This window comes from Scyliorhinus canicula, chromosome 12, assembly GCF_902713615.1.
Source record: "Scyliorhinus canicula chromosome 12, sScyCan1.1, whole genome shotgun sequence".
NCBI classification, from domain to species: domain Eukaryota; kingdom Metazoa; phylum Chordata; class Chondrichthyes; order Carcharhiniformes; family Scyliorhinidae; genus Scyliorhinus; species Scyliorhinus canicula.
The window spans coordinates 46,753,367-46,772,608 of record NC_052157.1 but is presented as its reverse complement, the minus strand read 5'-3'; the positions used below and the strand labels follow the sequence as shown (position 1 = coordinate 46,772,608).

The following is a 19,242-nucleotide window of genomic DNA, read 5'->3' as shown; positions in this document are numbered from 1 at the left end:
CTTAGTGGGATAAAGATGATTTGATTAATGGGAGAAGCCAGGTTGGTCTGTAGTTTTGCAGTTTCCCATAGGACTTGAGTCTGACAAGACAGAAGGTATGCTTTTGTCTACCAGTTAGGAAAAATGGTGGGAAAATATTGGAGGCTGGTAAACTGCCCATTTTACTGCTAGGCAAGGATCATTCAATCAGGTAATGAAGATTCTACACTTTTACTATTTGGTTTGTGAAAGAAGAGTTTTCCAGGAACCGACACATCCGACAACCAATAGCAAGAGATGGGGGTGGTTTGGCTGGAGGCAAGAAGTCATGTGATGACACCTCTAGGAATATGGCCAACCAGAGTTGGTAACCCAAATTGTATCTGCCAATCGCAGTGAAGGTACGGCAAAACATCAATGACTACGCGTTTGCATCGGCTGTGTGATGGGTTGGGGGGTTAGGCAGTGTGATGGGTTGGGGGGTGAGGCAGTGCGATGGGTTGGAGGGTTAGGCAGTGCAATGGGTGGGGGGTTAGGCAGTGCGATGGGTTGGGGGGTTAGGCAGTGCAATGGGTGGGGAGTTAGGCAGTGCGATGGGTAGGGGGTTAGGCAGTGCGATGGGTTGGGGGGTGAGGCAGTGTGATGGGTGGGAGGTTAGGCAGTGCAATGGGTGGGGGGTTAGGCAGTGCGATGGGTGGGGGGTTAGGCAGTGCGATGGGTTGGGGGGTTAGGCAGTGCGATGGGTGGGGGGTTAGGCAGTACGATGGGTTGGGGGTTAGGCAGTGCGATGGGTGAGGGGTTAGGCAGTACAATGGGCGGGAGGTTAGATAGTGCAATGGGTGGGGGGTTAGGCAGTGCAATGGGCGGGAGGTTAGGCAATGCGATGGGTGGGGGGTTAGGCAGTGCGATGGGTGGGAGGTTAGGCAGTGCGATGGGTGGGGGGGTTAGGCAGTGCAATGGGCGGGAGGTTAGGCAGTGCAATGGGCGGGAGGTTAGGCAGTATGATGGGTTGGGGGGTTAGGCAGTGTGATGGGTTGGTGGGTGAGGCAGTGCAATGGGCGGGAGGTTAGGCAGTGCGATGGGTGGGGGGTTAGGCAGTGCAATGGGTGGGGGGTTAGGCAGCGCGATGGGTTGGGGGGTTAGGCAGTGCGATGGGTTGGTGGGTTAGGCAGTGCGATGGGTTAGAGAGTTAGGCAGTGCAATGGGTTGGGGAGTTAGGCAGTACGATGGGTGGGGGGTTAGGCAGTGCAATGGGTGGGGGGTTAGGCAGTGTGATGGGTTGGTGGGTTAGGCAGTGCGATGGGTTAGAGAGTTAGGCAGTGCAATGGGTTGGGGAGTTAGGCAGTACGATGGGTTGGGGAGTTAGGCAGTGCGATGGGTTGGTGGGTGAGGCAGTGCAATGGGCGGGAGGTTAGGCAGTGCGATGAGTTGGGGGTTAGGCAGTGCGATGGGTTGGTGGGTTAGGCAGTGTGATGGGTTGGTGGGTTAGGCAGTGCGATGGGTGGGGGGTTAGGCAGTGTGATGGGTGGGGGGTTAGGCAGTGTGATGGGTGGGGGGTTAGGCAGTATGATGGGTCGGGGGTTAGGCAGTGTGATGGGTTGGGGGGTTAGGCAGTGCGATGGGTTAGAGAGTTAGGCAGTGCAATGGGTTGGGGAGTTAGGCAGTACGATGGGTTGGGGAGTTAGGCAGTGCGATGGGTTGGTGGGTGAGGCAGTGCAATGGGCGGGAGGTTAGGCAGTGCGATGAGTTGGGGGTTAGGCAGTGCGATGGGTTGGTGGGTTAGGCAGTGTGATGGGTTGGTGGGTTAGGCAGTGCGATGGGTGGGGGGTTAGGCAGTGCGATGGGTTGGGGGGTTAGGCAGTGTGATGGGTTGGTGGGTTAGGCAGTGCGATGGGTTGGGGGTTAGGCAGTGCGATGGGTGGGGGGTTAGGCAGTGCGATGGGTTGGGGGGTTAGGCAGTGTGATGGGTTGGTGGGTTAGGCAGTGCGATGGGTGGGGGGTTAGGCAGTGTGATGGGTGGGGGGTTAGGCAGTGTGATGGGTGGGGGGGTTAGGCAGTATGATGGGTAGGGAGTTAGGCAGTGCGATGAGTTGGGGGTTAGGCAGTGCGATGGGTGGTGGGTTAGGCAGTGTGATGGGTTGGGGGTTAGGCAGTGCGATGGGTTGGGGGTTAGGCAGTGTGATGGGTTGGGGGGTTAGGCAGTGTGATGGGTCCGGGGTGAGGCAGTGCGATGGGTGGGGGGTTAGGCAGTGCAATGAGTGGGGGGTTAGGCAGTGCGATGGGTGAGGGGTTAGGCAGTGTGATGGGTTAGGGAGTTAGGCAGTGTGATGGGTTAGGGAGTTAGGCAGTGCGATGGGTGGGGGGTTAGGCAGTGCGATGGGTTGGGGGGTTAGGCAGTGCGATGGGTGGGGGGGTTAGGCAGTGTGATGGGGTAGGGAGTTAGGCAGTGTGATGGGTGGGGGGTTAGGCAGTGCGATGGGTGGGGGGTTAGGCAGTGCGATGGGTGGGGGGTTAGGCAGTGTGATGGGTTGGGGGGTTAGGCAGTGTGATGGGTTAGGGAGTTAGGCAGTGCGATGGGTGGGGGGTTAGGCAGTGCGATGGGTTGGGGGGTTAGGCAGTGCGATGGGTGGGGGGGTTAGGCAGTGTGATGGGGTAGGGAGTTAGGCAGTGTGATGGGTTGGGGGGTTAGGCAGTGCGATTGGTGGGGGGTTAGGCAGTGCGATGGGTGGGGGGTTAGGCAGTGTGATGGGTGGGGGGTTAGGCAGTACGATGGGTGGGGGGTTAGGCAGTGCGATGGGTGGGGGGTTAGGCAGTGTGATGGGTCCAGTGGTGAGGCAGTGCGATGGGTGGGGGGTTAGGCAGTGCGATGGGTTGGTGGGTTAGGCAGTGCGATGGGTGGGGGATTAGGCAGTGTGATGTGTTGGGGGGTGAGGCAGTGTGATGGGTTGGAGGGTTAGGCAGTGTGATGGGTCCAGGGGTGAGGCAGTGCGATGGGTGGGGGGTTAGGCAGTGCGATGGGCGGGAGGTTAGGCAGTGCGATGGGTGGGGGGGTTAGGCAGTGCGATGGGTTGGGGAGTTAGGCAGTGCGATGGGTGGGGGTTGAGGCAGTGCGATGGGTGGGGGATTAGGCAGTGTGATGGGTTAGGGAGTTAGGCAGTGTGATGGGTGGGGGGTTAGGCAGTGTGATGTGTCCAGGGGTGAGGCAGTGTGATGGGTGGGGGGTTAGGCAGTGCGATGGGTTGGTGGGTTAGGCAGTGCGATGGGTGGGGGTTGAGGCAGTGCGATGGGTGGGGGATTAGGCAGTGTGATGGGTTAGGGAGTTAGGCAGTGTGATGGGTGGGGGGTTAGGCAGTGTGATGTGTCCAGGGGTGAGGCAGTGCGATGGGTGGGGGGTTAGGCAGTGTGCTGGGCGTGATGTTAGGCAGTGTGATGGGTGGGGGGTTAGGCAGTGTGATGGGTTAGGGAGTTAGGCAGTGTGATGAGTCCGGGGTGAGGCAGTGTGATGGGTGTCGGGGGGGGGGGGGGGGTTAGGTAGTGTGATTGGTGGGGGGGTGGGTTAGGCAGTGCGATAGGTGGGGGGGGGGGTGTTAGGCAGTGCGATTGGTTGGGGATGTTAGGCAGTGTGATGGGTCGGTGGTTAAGTAGTGCGATGGGTGGGTGGTGAACAGTTTCAATAACCTGGACTCAGGGACACAATTGTGATTTCCTAGCTGCTGAACAGACTGTGGTTCACCTATTCTGTTCCTTTAAGATCATTGGATAGAAAGCAGTCAGGAAATGAAGACATTCCATGTCGGTCACAAACAAATTGTTGAGGCAGCTTTCTGTAGATTGGCAGATTCTTGGAAATGCACAGGTCTGAGCAATCAGGGAAATCAGGTTAAACTGTTCAGAAAGTCCATCTGCCTTTCTTTCTCTTTGTAAGTTCATTGACACTTTGAGATGTGCAGCCTGAGTCTGACACTCTTCCCCCTCTGAAACAATTGGAAAGTTGAACCAACGTTAGTAACAACGATGCTTGACGTTTGAATATTTAGATCAACATATTCATCCTGTCAACCTCTCACTTTGTAGGAGATGAAATACTTGAGGTGAATGGAGTGTCGATGAATGACTTAACCCATGATGAAGCGGTACAAATATTTAAGGTTGGTCTGTCTATTTCATAGAGTCATAAAGTCATACAAGACAGCAGAGGCCCTTCAGCCCATCGAGTCTCCACTGACAAAACTAGATCCCACTTTCCAGCACTTGGCCCATAGCCTTGAATGTTGTGACATTTGAAGTGCTCAACCACAAACCTTTTAATGGCTGTGAGGTTTCCCACCTCTACTCCCCTTCCAGGCAGTGTATTCCAGACTCCCACTGCCCTCTGGGTGAAAATTGTTTTCCTCAAAATCCCTTTAAACCTCCTGCCTTTCACGTTAAAATTATGCCTCCTTGTTATTGACCCTTCAACTGAGGGGAACAATTGTTTCCTATCCATCCTGTCCATACCCCTCATAATCCTGTACACCTCAGTCAGGTCCCCTCTGTCTTTTCTGCTCTAAAGAAAACAACCCGAGCCTTTCTAGCCTCTCTTCATAACTCAAGTGCTCCATCCCAGGCAACATCCTGGTGAATCTCCTCTGCACCCTCTCCAGTGCAATCACACCTTTTCTATAGTGAGGTGACCAGAACTGCACACAGGACTCCAGCTATGGCCTAACCCACGTTTTGTATGGCTCCAACATAACCACCTTGCTCTTATAATCTGTGCCACAACTGATAAAGGCAGGTTTCCCATATGCCTTTTTAACTATCCTATTAACCTGTCTTGCCACCTTCAGGGATCTGTGGACAAACACCTCGAGATCCCTCTGTTCCTCTGAGCTTCCTAGTGTCCTGCCATTCATAGAGTACTCCCTTGTCTTGTTACTCCTTCCAAAGTGCATCACCTCTCATTTTTCAGGGTTAAATTCCATCTGCCACTGATCTGCCCATCTTACCAACCCGACTATGCCTTCCTGCAACCTAAGGCCTTCTTCCTCACTATTAAACACCCTGCCAATCTTTGTGCCATCTACAAACTTACTAATCATTCCCCCCTAACATTCTCATCTGTATCATTTTTATATGTCACAAACTATAAGGGACCCAGTACTGATCCCTGTGGTAGGCCACTGGATACTGGCCTCCAGTCACACAAACAACTTTCTACCATCGCCTTCTGCCACTAAGCCAGTTTGAGACCCAACTCGCAAAGTTACCCTGGATCCCATGTGCTTGCATCTTCTTTATCAGTCTCCCTTGTCAAAGGATTTGTGGTGTGAAATTTCAGCCTATTAATTAACCGTCTCTAAAAACAAATCTGTGCTTTCATTTTGTTTTTTTATTGCAGCAAGTGAGGAAAGGTGTGCTCACATTAACAGTCCGGACTTGTCTCCGGGGTCCCAGCGTCACTCATGGGCAGCCAGCAGCATCTCTGAGTCGCTCCTGGTCGACCAGCTCCACCACTCACCTTGTTCGAGGCAGCTGTTCAAGTTCGGAGCTGGATAACATGCTCTTTCTACAAAAGGCACCACATCCCAACGACCGAATCATCATGGAAGTCACCCTGTTCAAGGGTAAGTAAAGGAAATCGATTATGAGCCAACCAAACCCGGAGTTAGCCATTGGCTGCCTGATTCAGTGGTCGATTAGCCATCCAGAGGTGGTGACAAATGGTGAAATCCAACTCAAGAAATCTGTGTGGCAGCAGAAAACATCGACTGTGAAAACGGCCACATTGTCATCAAAAGCCAACATGCCCATTAAAGGAACCCCCCCCCCCCCTCCCCCGCTTCCTGACCCATACTGGTGTCCACACGATGCCAGGCCCATGCCTCATGATCAACACTTATTGCCCTCTGAAATGGTCCAGAGAGCTATTCTGTTGTATACAATAATTTCAGGGAGAATGCTTATCTTTCTCGTGGCAAATAGCGAAGGACAATGCATAAGCAGCATTGCTGAGAACTGAGGCAAATTAAAATTCTGTTCTGCCTGTTAGCACCTGTATTTAATTTCTCCTCTTGTTTGCACACTATTCTTTATATGGCACCCTCTGGAGTAATTTTGTCAAGAACACATCTTCTCTCAAGGAGAATATGAACAGGAATTAGAGTAATTCTAATGGTTATACGCATCTAATAGCAGTGTGCGCCAGGAGCACAGTAAGGTTATCCCTTAACACGCACACAAATCTTTTAAAAACACATATAAATCCCTGGATATAAAGGGCACAATTTAACGGGGGAAAAAGAGTGTTGTTTGATCGCGTTTAGCCCCGCTATTTAACGGCACTTTGCCAGTATTTTTGGCCGAAGCAAGGAAGGCCCGTCCAAGATCGCACATACATCATTTTCTTCACTGACGAGCTCGGTTCGCCAGTGCAGGAAGAGTATTCGCAGATCGGGCGCCATTTTTAAATGCCGCCCCGATCGTTCGGCCCTCTCAGCATCTGGAACCCCCCTCCCCCTCTGTACCCAACTTACCTCTTATGGGGTCCTCGAGCACCTCCTTCACCCAACCTCTTCAGGGCAAGACACCCCGGGCCCGATCCCTGGCACGGCCAACCAGGCACCTTGGCACTGTCAGCCTGGCACCCTGGGAGTGCCCTTGCCCATCTGGCAGTGCTACCTGGGCACCCTGGCAGAGCCAGGATAGCAGTGTCAAGGTGCCTGGGTGTCAGCACAGTGCAAGGGTATGACCCTGCCCAGAGCACGACCACCCAATGGTCTCTAATGGCCTGGGAGACCCCCCTGGTGCCATTATGCCCGCTTCACATTTGTGGAAACCTGTGCTAAAAGAGGCCATGGTGAGGTCTCCCCGGCAAGACCTTCAGTTCCCGGGCCCCATGATAATTTAGAGCAGACATATTTAAATTAGCCAAATGGCGCACTTAAATATGTCAATTTGTACCTTGCCCAGCGAAGACAAGATCCAGATCACCGCATCTTGCGAGATTCCGTTAAATCTCACGAGACATTTCGAGCGTCGCGAATCTCATGAGTGGACTCTCGCAAGATTACAAGGCCTCATCGCATCACCAAATCAGGCACGGCGAGGCCATTAAATTGCGCCCATAATATATATACAATCCAAAAATGTGGACATAGACTCCGAGACACCCAGATCCTTAAATATACACAAAAATGTGTTAAATCAGATCCAGAAATACATTGAGCAGCCCAGCCATCTCATGAGGCTATACACACCAGGATGACGCAACTTTACCTTCATCCAGCAATCGCACTCCAAGCTAACTTCCAGGCTGAGGTATCAGGGAAATACTGAAGGATTGCTGCACTATCGGAGACACCATCTTTCAGGTGAGAAGCTAAATCGAGGTCCCATCAGCTCTCTCTCAATTCAAAAGGGAACAGGGGGAGTTCACTCCCATTGTCCTGGCCAATATTTATTCCTCCGTCAATGTCACTAAACACAGGTTATCACTGTATTTTTTTTTTTTTAAATAATTTTTATTGAAATTTTTCGATACAAACATTTACCCCTACTACATTTTAAATTATAACACAACAAATCCCCCCTGGAAAATCCTCCCCACGCCCTCCCCCGCGCGCACCCCCCCCACCCTCCCCCCCCCCCCCCCCCCCCCCCCCGCGCTACCAGTCTAGCAACCAAACCGTTTCTCCCTTTCTGCCGATGGCCTCGGGCAGTCATTGCCCGCGACCCCCCGCTGACGTGCTCCCTTCGTTGCTATCCCCCCCCCTCCCTTCCCCCCCCCCCCTTTCTCCCCGGGTTGCTGCTGTTTGGCCTCCAGTTCCTATCTCTGATCCAGAAAGTCAAGGAAGGGCTGCCACCGCCGGAAGAACCCCTGTACCGACCCTCTCAGGGCGAATTTGATTCTTTCCAATTGGATGAAGCTTGCCATGTCATTTAACCAGGTGTTAACACTTGGTGGCCTTGTGTCCCTCCACTGAATCAAGATCCTTCTCCGAGCTACCAAGGACGCAAAGGCCAATATTCCGGCCTCCCCTGCCTCCTGTACTCCTGGCTCCACCCCAACCCCAAAAATCGCTAGCCCCCACCCTGGTTTGACCCTGGTTCCCACCACTCTCGATACCGTCCCCGCCACCCCCTCCCAGAACTCTTCCAGTGCCGGGCACATCCAGAACATATGTACATGGTTCGCAGGGCTTCCCGAACACCTAACACACCTGTCCTCACCCCCGAAGAACCGACTCATCCTAGTCCCCGTCATATGGGCTCTGTGCAGCACCTTAAATTGGATGAGGCCCAACCTTGCGCACGACGACGACGAATTGACCCTCTCTAAGGCATCCGCCCATGTCCCATCTTCTATCTGCTCTCCCAGCTCCGCTTCCCACTTGTCTTTCAGCTCCTCTATCGATACCTCCTCCACCTCCTGCATTATTTTGTAGATGTCCGAGACCTTCCCTTCTCCGACCCAGACCCCTGACAGCACCCTATCACTCACCCCTCTATCGGAAGCAAGGGAAATCCTTCCACCTGTCGTCTGGCAAATGCCTTCACCTGCAGGTATCTAAACGTGTTCCCCGGGGGGAGCTCAAATTTCTCCTCCAGCTCTCCCAGGCTCGCAAACCTCCCCTCTATGAACATGTCCCTCAGTTGCCTGATGCCCGCCCTGTGCCAGCTCTGGAATCCCCCGCCAGTGTTCCCCGGGACAAATCTGTGGTTCCCTCTCAGTGGCGCCGCCATCAGACCCCCCACTTCCCCCCTGTGTCGCCTCCACTGCCCCCAGATTTTAAGGGTGGCCGCCACTACCGGACTCGTGGTATACCTTGTGGGGGGGAGCGGCCATGGTGCCGTTACTAGCGCCCCCAGGCTTGTATTGCCGCAGGACGCCCTCTCCATACGTTTCCAAGCTGCCCCCTCCCCCTCCATCACCCACTTGCGCACCATCGATGCGTTCGCCGCCCAGTAGTATCCGGAAAGATTGGGTAGCGCTAATCCTCCACTGTCCCTACTCCGTTCCAAGAAAATCCTTCTCACTCTAGGGGTGCCATGTGCCCACACATAGCCCATAATGCTGCTAGTAACCTTCTTGAAGAAGGCCCTGGGGAGAAAGATGGGCAAGCACTGGAACAGAAACAAGAACCTCGGGAGGACCGTCATTTTGACTGACTGCACCCTCCCTGCTAGCGACAGCGGTACCATGTCCCACCTCTTAAACTCCTCCTCCATCTGCTCCACCAGCCTTGAAAAGTTCAGCTTATGGAGGGTCCCCCAGTTCCTTGCCACCTGCACACCCAAGTACCTGAAGCTCTTTACTGCTCTCTTAAAGGGGAGCCGCCCAATTCCCTCCCCCTGATCTCCCGGGTGTATCACAAAGACCTCACTTTTACCCACATTTAATTTATATCCCGAAAAATCCCCAAACTCCGCAAGTATTTCCATTACCTCCGGCATTCCCCCTTCCGGGTCCGCCACATATAACAACAAATCATCCGCATAGAGTGATACCCGATGTTCCTCCCCTCCCCTTGTCAGTCCTCTCCACCCCCCTGAACCCCTCAGTGCCATCGCCAACGGTTCGATCGCTAATGCAAATAGTAAGGGGGATAGGGGGCATCCCTGCCTGGTACCTCGATGGAGCCCAAAATACTCTGACCTCCTCCCGTTTGTAACCACACTCGCCATCGGGGCCGAATACAGCAGCTTCACCCACTTGATAAATCCCTCCCCAAACCCAAACCGTTCCAGCGTCTCCCACAGGTATTCCCACTCCACCCTATCGAATGCCTTCTCCGCATCCAGTGCTACCACTATCTCAGCCTCCCCCTCCACTGCTGGCATCATAATCACATTCAACAGTCTCCGGACATTTGTGTTAAGTTGTCGTCCCTTTACGAACCCCGTCTGGTCCTCATGGATTACCCCTGGCACACAATCCTCTATTCTGGTTGCCAGGACCTTTGCCAACAGTTTGGCATCTACATTCAAGAGGGAGATAGGCCTGTAGGACCCGCACTGTACAGGGTCTTTGTCCCGCTTCAGGATCAAGGAGATCAGGGCCTGTGACATTGTCGGGGGCAGAACCCCCCCCTCTCGCGCCTCATTGAAGGCTCGCACCAGCACTGGACCCACCAAGTCCACATACTTCTTATAAAATTCCACCGGGAACCCATCCGGCCCCGGCGCCTTCCCCGCCTGCATCTGGCCTATCCCTTTAACTAGCTCCTGCAGCTCTATCGGCGCCCCCAGCCCCTCCACCCGTTCCTCCTGGACCTTTGGGAACCTCAATCTATCGAGGAAGTTCTCCATTCCCCCCCTCCTCCTGGGCGGCTCAGACCGGTACAATTCCCTGTAGAAATCCCTGAAGACCCCGTTCACCTCTTGCCCCTTCTGCACTACGTTCCCCTCCCTTCTCTCTCACTCCCCCAATCTCTCTGGCTGCATCTCGCTTGCGCAGCTGGTGTGCTAGCATCCTGCTCGCCTTTTCCCCGTACTCATAGACCGCGCCCTGTGCCCTTCTCCATTGCGTCTCCGCCTTCCTAGTGGTCAGTAGGTCAAACTGGGCCTGTAAACTGCGCCGCTCCCTCAACAGCCCCTCCTCTGGTGTCTCCGCATATCTCCTGTCCACTTCTATAAGTTCCCCCACCAGTCTCTCCCTCTCCTGCCTCTCCTTCCTTTCTCTGTGTGCCCTTATGGAGATCAGCTCTCCTCTGATCACTGCTTTCAGGGCCTCCCAGACTACCCCCACCTTCACCTCGCCCGTGTCGTTCGTGCCCAGATATCTCTCAATGCCCTTCCGGACCCTTCCGCACACCTCATCGTCCGCCAGCAGCCCCACATCCAGGCGCCACAACGGGCGCTGGTCCCGTGCTTCCCCCAGTTCTACCTCTACCCAGTGTGGTGCATGGTCCGAAATCGCAATGGCCGAGTACTCCGTGTCCTGCACTCTCGAAATCAGCCCCCTGCTCAGTACAAAAAAGTCTATTCTGGAGTACACCCTGTGGACGTGGGAGAAAAAAGAATACTCCCTCGCCCTTGGCCTGCCAAATCTCCAAGGGTCTACCCCCCCCCATCTGCTCCATGAACCCCCTTAGCACCTCTGCCGCTGCCGGCCTCCTATTCGTCCTGGAAATCGATCTGTCCAGCCCAGGGTCGAGCACTGTATTGAAGTCCCCCCCCATGATCAGGCCCCCTGCCTCCAGACCCGGAATGAGGCCCAACAGGCGCCTCATAAAACCCGCATCATCCCAATTCGGGGCATACACATTCACCAGCACCACATTCTCTCCCTGCAGCCTACCCTTCACCATCACGTACCTACCCTCCTTATCTGCTACCACCTGCGCCGCCACGAACGACACCCTCTTTCCCACCAAAATCGCCACCCCCCGGTTCTTTGCGTCCAAGCCTGAGTGGAACACCTGTCCCACCCACCCCCTTCTCAGGCGTACCTGGTCTACTACTCTCAAGTGAGTCTCCTGCAACATTGCCACATCCGCCTGCAGTCCCTTTAGGTGTGAAAAAACCCTTGATCTCTTGACCGGCCCATTCAGCCCCCTCACGTTCCAAGTAATCAACCGGGTCGCGGAGCGACCCGTCCCTTTCCCCTGTCTATTAGCCATGTCCTGTCCCCTGTTCGCCCCGGGTCGACCCTCCCCTTCTGACCCGTTCCCCATGGCGATGGCCCCCCCCCCCTCTCTCCTCCCGTTCTTCCCTTCTCGTCCTCGGCCTTTCCAGCAGCAACCCGGTATCCCCCCCTAACCCCCCTTCCCCCCCCCCCCCCCCTGGCTAGGACCCCTCCTAGCCGCGGTGTATCCACCATCGTACTCCCGAGAGTCAGCTGGTTTTCGCTGACCCGGCTGCCCCTGCCACACTCCGACTCCTCCCGATGTGGGGGGGGAGGGGCCTCCCCCCCCTTGCCATCTCTGACCCCGCTTCAGCGCGGGAAAAGCCGCCATTGCTGGCCACACCCCACTCTTCTCTCCTCCCCCTTCCTCCGTCCCGCGCGCGGGAAACAGGGGAAAGCCCGCGCTTTCGCCCGGCCACACCCTACCCCGCCATCTTCAATTCCACCCCCGTCCCCATCCAAGCCCATAAAAAAAGCCCCCTTAAAACGAGAGGAAGAAAAAAGAGAAAAAGAAAACACGCATAACCAACTTGCACCCCCCCCGTCCCGCCTCCCCAACTTAACAATATAACAATATAAATAACAAATCTCAAATAAATACATAAATACATAACTATGCCTGCATAACTAAATAACTACCCAATAATAACGTATTTAACCATCACCCTCCATCGAACAGAACAGTAACCATAACCCTTAAAGAACAGATCAAAAAACAGTAAAAAAGCCCCCCCTACAACAACAATAATTAAGGGAAGTTGGCAACGGGAAGAGACACACAAAAAGGAACAAAGAAACCCCCCATAACACAAGTTTCAAAGAAACCAAACGATCCATCAACTTTAACCAAGTTCCGACCTGGCCTAAGAAAGACATGGGCCACTTGATCAGTCAAGGGTACTCGGGCGGCCTCGACCGCCGGCGTTCCCAAGTTCTAGTTCAGGTCCAGCTTTTCCTCCCGAACAAAAGTCCATGCCTCCTCTGGGGTCTCAAAGTAATGGTGCTGGTCCTTGTAGGTGACCCACAAGCGCGCTGGCTGCAGCATTCCGAACTTGATCCTCTTTGCGTGCAGCACCGCCTTCGTCCGGTTAAACCGGGCCCGCCGCTTTGCCACCTCCGCACTCCAGTCCTGATATATCCGCACCGTCGAATTCTCCCATTTGCTGCTTTTCTCCCTCTTGGCCCACCTCAGCACTTTCTCCCGATCACAGAAACGCTGGAATCGCATCAGCACCGCCCTCGGGGGCTCGTTCGCCCTAGGCCGCCTAGCCATGACCCGATATGCTTCTTCCAGCTCCAGGGGCGATGGACCGGCCCCCTCTCCCATCAGGGAGCTCAGCATCTCCGCTACATATTTCGGGAGATCAGGCCCCTCCAGGCCTTCTGCTAGGCCCAGGATCCTCAAGTTCTTCCGCCTCATTCGAGTGTCCAGCTCCTCAAAGCGGCTCTGCCATTTCAGGTGGAGTGCCTCGTGCACCTCCACCTTTCCCACGAGGACCGTGGCCTCCTCCTCCCTTGCAGTCATCTCCTGCTGCAGCTCTCTTATCGACGCCTCTTGGGTCGCCTGGGCCCCCATCAGCCTTGTGGTCGTCGCGTTCATAGACTCTAAGAGTTCCACTTTCAGCTCCGTAAAACACCGGAGGAGAGCGGCCTGCTGCTCCTCCGCCCATTTTCTCCAATCTTCTAGTGCGCCACCGGCCGCCATTTTGGTCCTCTTCCCCCGCTTTTTTCGGGGAGCTGCTGCCGCTTTTTTTGTCGCCCCACTCCGAGTACCGACCATAAAGTTGGTCTCACTCTCCTCAGGGAGCCTTCCCCCACCGGGATTCGTCTTTCCAGTACCGTCGGGGCCCTCCAATCGGCCCTTAAACACCTTTGTCGCAGGAGCTGCCAAATGTGCGACTTAGCTGGTCATAGCCGCAACCGGAAGCCAGGTTATCACTGTATTAACCTGCATTTTACATGCATGAGGTTCATCCATCTGGGCTTGATTGGACCGGGAATTAACCAGCATTTGTATAATAGGTTGGCCTCTGTAGTAGCCAATAGGAAGGAGTAAGGACCCGGTAATGTGTAACTGGGCCCAATGTATGTGCCGCTGTAAAGCTGAATAACCGTCAGCCTGTGAACCCGCCAGATTCCCCTTGTCGTTACTGTCATAATATACATCCATGTATATGATGGAGTGCAGACAGGCAGTGATTGACACACAGGATGACCAGTGAGCACACAGAACACAGCAGCCAATCACCAGACAGGACACAACCACTATAAAGCCAGAGGGCACCAGTTTTCCCACTTTCTCGGGATCCAGCCTCTGACACAGTCAGAGCTCGTCAGCAGCAGCTAGTACAAACACCATGTGGCAGTCAGTTAGTCTGGTCAGGTTAGCCTCAGGTCTCCGGTCATGTCAGCATAGTGTCAACCCACAGTTAAGCATGTAATATAGTTGGACGTTCAATAAAATCATGTTGCATCTCATCAAGTGTTGGAAGCCTGTCTCTCTCTACACTGCATCAAACGCAGTCCACATAGACCCAGCCTACCCAACACATCAGTTACTATAATCATGTTGCTGTTGTAGGACCTTGCTATGTGCAAACTGACTGCCTCGTCTCCTACCTCAGGAATTAATGGACTTGAAAAGTACTTGGTTATAAATAACTTTAGGATATACTGAGGTCAGGAAAGGTCCTATATAAATGCAAGTTCTTTTCTTTCCCTTCCCTCTACAGAAGTCATCTAACCCTGGATTGTAGCAAATAGTGAGCAAGTAATAAATAATAAGCAACAGTTATAGAAATGATGAACCCTCCCGTTTTCCTTTACTGTTAGCTCTTGACTTAAAGATTTTATCAAGGACAAAGTTATACCACCACAGGGTTTAGGCTCAACCACAAACTTGCTTATTTACAAAAAAGAACCTCCTAATGCTCTAATGCATCAGACATAGCAGAGAAGGCTGAGTGGGGGGACCTGATTGAGGCGTATAAAATTATATGGGGCATAGATTGGGTGGATAGGAAGGAACTTTTCCCCTTGAGTGGGGTCAATACCAGGCGACGTAGATTTGAGGTGAGGAGCAGGAGGTTTAGAGGAGATGTGAGGAAAAACGTTTTCACCCAGAGGGTGGTGGCACTCTGGAACTCATTGCCTGAAAGGGTGGCAGAGGTGGGAACCCCCACAACACTGAAGAAATATTTAGATGAGCACTTGAAATGCCAAAGCGTACAAGGCCATGGACCAAGTGTTGGAAAATAGGATCAGAACAGATAGGTGCTTGATGGTCAGCACAGAGATGATGGACCAAAGGGGTAATACACTAGGACTCTAAACTAGTGCAATGATGCCACACAACCCTTGGCCGGTGAACCGGAGTTACCTTTGATTCCCATAAACAGGATAAACCACGACTTACTAATAAAAGCCTCTGCTGAGAAGCCATAATAAGAAGTCTTACACCAGGTTAAAATCCAACAAACTCGCCTGATGAAGGGGCTGTGCTCTGAAAGCTAATGATTCCAAATAAACCTGTTGGACTTTAACCTGGTGTTGTAAGACTTTTTATTGTGCCCACCCCAGTCCAACGCCGGCATCTCCACATCATGAGAAACTATGGGCACAACCCCCCATTGCCGTCCAAAACCTTACTCAATTCAATTCAAACCCCCCTCAAGATTCAGTTGTTACCGTTAAATTATCCTCAAATCCTCCCAGTATCCTTCCTATCTGGCTGATAAATTACAACTCCCCACACGTTTGGCCCTTCTGGCGAGAGTTGCAGGTCCACAAAACAGGTTGACCGTTCCTGACCCTCCTTGTTGACCGCAATCCCAAACCTGTTAAGGCCAATGTCATCACCATACCTAGTTGAGCTCAGAATGGCCAATTACAGGGCTGCTGCTCTTTGATTGGATGTGCGATAGGGCCAAGAAGTGAACATTTTGAACTATTTTAGGGGCAGCACGGTAGCATAGTGATTAGCACAGTTGCTTCACAGCTCCGGGGTCCCAGGTTCGATTCCCGGCTCGGTCACTGTGCGGATCTGCACGTTCTCCCCGTGTGTGCGTGGGTTTCCTCCGGGTGCTCCGATTTCCTCCCACAGTCCAAAGATGTGCGGTTTGGGTGGATTGACCATGCTAAATTGCCCTTAGTGTCCAAAAAGGGTAAGTGGGGATTACTGGGTTACGGGGTTACGGGGATAGGGTAGATATGTGGACTTCTGTAGGGTGCTCTTTGTAAGGGCCGGTGCAGACTCGATGGGCCGAATGGCCTCCTTCTGCACTGTAAATTCTATGATTCTATGAACCCATGGCAGCACAGCTGCCCCGTGTGCTGCGTTTTGGCCTGTTCATTTGCAGTGTTTAGGCCCATGGATTCTGGGGTTTTATATTGAAAAGAAGTCCAGCTGGATGGAGAATCCGATCCTACAACTGGTATGAAATGGTTGGATATCACAGAAAACATCATAGAATCCTTACAGCACTGAAGAAGACCATTCGGCCCATCATGTCTGCACCAGATCACTGCTGGAGTAATTTACCGAACGCCACTCCTTCGCCTACTCCCCATAGACCTGCACATTCTTCCTTTTCAGATAACAATCCAATTCGGTCTTGAAAGCCTCAATTGAACTTGCCACCACCACCTCTCAGGCAGCGCATTCCAGACCCTAACCACACGCTGCGTAAAAGCCTATTTCCTCATGTTGCCATTACTTCTTTTGCCAATTACCTTAAATCTGTTCCCTCTGGTCCACGATCCTTTCGCCGAAGGGAACAGTTTCTCCATATCTGCGCTATGCAGACCCCTCATGGTTTTGAACAACTCTATCAATACTCCCCTTGACCTCTTCTCCAAGGTGAACACTCCCATCGTCTCCAATCTATCTCTGTAACTGAAGTTCCTCATCCCTGGAACCCATTCACATGAATCTTTTCTGCATCCTCACAGATGCCTTCACCCAGAAATGGACATAACACTCTAGCTGAGGCCCAACTAGTATTGTGTACAAGTTTGCTTTTGCCCTCTATGCCCCTCCTGATGAAGCCCAGGATAACATATGCTTTTCTAACCACTCTCTCCACTTCAATGATTTATGCACATGTATACCCAGATCGCTCTTCTCCTGCACCACCTTTACAATTCTACTGTTTTATTATCTCTCCATGTTCTTCCTCCTCACAGTTCACAATGCTTCTGAGTTTTGTATCATCTGCAAATTTTGATATTTTGCCCTGTTCACTGAGCTCTACATCATTAATATAAATCAGGAACAGCAGTGGTCCCAACACTGACCCAGGTGAACTCCACTACAAACCCTCTCCCAGCCTGAAAAACAACCATTAACTATGACTTTCAGTCTCCTGTCACTCAGCTGTACTACGACTGTCCCTTTTATTTCATGAGCTATATCTTTGCTCACGAGTCTGTCATGTGACACTGTATCCAATGCCTTCTGAACGTCCACATACACCATATCAACAGCATTACCCTTACCGACCCTTCCTGTTACCGCATCAAAGAGTGTACCAAGTTGATTGAAAAAGAAAGGACAGCACGGTAGCATTGTAGGGCAGCGCGGTAGCATTGTAGGGCAGCACGGTAGCATTGTGGATAACACAATGGCTTCACAGCTCCAGGGTACCAGGTTTGATTCCGGCTTGGGTCACTGTATGTGCGGAGTCTGCACATCCTCCCCGTGTGTGCGTGGGTTTCCTCCGGGTGCTCCGGTTTCCTCCCACAGTCCAAAGATGTGCAGCTTAGGTGGATTGGCCATGATAAATTGCCCTTAGTGTCCAAAACTGCCCTTAGTGTTGGGTAGGGTTCCTAGGTTATTGGGATAGGGGGAGGTGTTGACCTTGGGTAAGGTGCTCTTTCCAAGAGCCGGTGCAGACTCGATGGGCCGAATGGCCTCCTTCTTCACTGTAAATTATATGATAAGTTCTATGATTTGCCCTTAAAAAAATCTGTGCTGGCTTTCCTTAATTAACCCGCATTCGCCAAAGTGACTTAAAAAAATTTGTTATCTGTAAATCTTCAATTTTGACATTCACGTTTCTTTAAGTTCCAAAGTCATATTGAACTCAAAATACTTTTTTCTCTTTCAACAGATGGTGCCAGATCTGCAGAGTTTTTCCAGCATTTTCTGTTTCTATTGAAGTTCCCTGTTGGTTGAAACCTAATTTCAACTTGTGCTGCCTCAATACACCAGGAACCTGGGTTCAGTTCTGGCCTTGGGTGACTGGTCATGTGGAGTTTGTACGTTCTCCCCATGTCTGTGTAAGTTTCATCCGGGTGCTCCTGTTTCCTCCCACAGTCCAAAAATGAAGGGTTAGGTGGATTGACCATGGTAAATTGCCCCTTATAGTGCAGGTTAGGTTACAAGGATAGGGCGGGATGGATCGAAGAGTGGACATGGGTAGGGTGCTATTTTGAAGGGTCGGTGCAGACTTGATGGACTGAATAGCCTCCTTCCGCATTGTAGGGATTCTATGATTCTAATCCACTTCACTTCATAAACTGGAAACCAGGAATCAGGATTTGTTGCAGTTGCTCACAATGAAATGTGTCATCTCTCACGTCATTTCTGTTTCTTTGTTTCTCAGAGGATGGTGTTGGTTTGGGAATTGGATTGTGTAGCGTGTACACACCCCTACAACCTTCCGACATTTATATCCACACTCTCTCTCCGGGATCTGTGGCACATCTCGATGGGAGACTCCGGTAAGAGTCGGAGGTATACTTGGTAAATTTTCCTTGTTTCCTCTCCAGACCCAAGAGTCACATTTGGCAGGATCAGTGATTGGACAATTAGGTGTGGAGCTCAGAGTGGCCAATTGCAGGGCTGCTGCTTTCTGATTGGATGTGCGATAGGGGCAAGAAGTGAACATTCTGATCTCTTTGCCTAGGTCTCCAATTGGCATCACCAACTACAAGAATGGAAGAAATACTTGCATTTATGGAGCAACTTTCACAAATTCAAGACACGTTAAAGTGTGATACAACCAATGAAGTGTTTTTGAAGTGTAGTGGCTGCTTTAGGAGCTGCAGGAACCAATTTTCACACAGGACGATTCCATATACTGCAATGTGATAACATTCTTTTAATGCTTTTGGTTGAGGGATAAATATTGATCAGGAAGACACTGGGAATTACTCCCCACAGCATTTTATTTAACTTAACTGGATCTGTATCTGTCCCTTTTATCCTTGTGACCCCTGTTGACCGACAGACTGCCTCAAACTGACTGCCGCAGGAAGAGCTCTGCATTGATCCTTGAACTGATCTGGGGACCTATCAAAACACTCCCAGAGTGTCCTGCCCTTGTTATTATGTCGGCCCGGAATATCCTGCCCTTGTTACTAGGCAGGAACCGACGTAACAAGCATTGGAACAACCTGTACCTTAAATGTTACAATCTCCACAGATTAATGGATTTCATGACATGAAACACATTGGAAGGTGAAGGTGGGACATGGATGCGATTTCCTCTCTCAGGCCCGGCATCTTTAGGGTGACATCCTGCTCTTGGCGAGTACAACCTGCTGAGAATAACAAGGCAGCATGTACCTTTATCGGCACTCATCAGCCCTGTTAGCTTGCTGTACATTTCATAAGTCTACTTTCAATTTAAACAAGGCTGAATGTAAATGTA

At 52.0% G+C, this 19,242-nt stretch overlaps 1 protein-coding gene across 1 annotated transcript in view; it reads left to right on the top strand.

Moving 5' to 3' along the window:
- Nucleotides 1–19,242, top strand: part of il16 (interleukin 16) — a 167,604-nt gene that overhangs the window by 66,710 nt on the left and 81,652 nt on the right. The window contains exons 9-11 of the mRNA XM_038812998.1: nucleotides 4,054–4,127; nucleotides 5,360–5,585; nucleotides 18,193–18,310. Of these exons, the coding sequence (XP_038668926.1) occupies nucleotides 4,054–4,127; nucleotides 5,360–5,585; nucleotides 18,193–18,310 (418 nt within the window). The remainder of the gene's footprint in view (nucleotides 1–4,053; nucleotides 4,128–5,359; nucleotides 5,586–18,192; nucleotides 18,311–19,242) is intronic.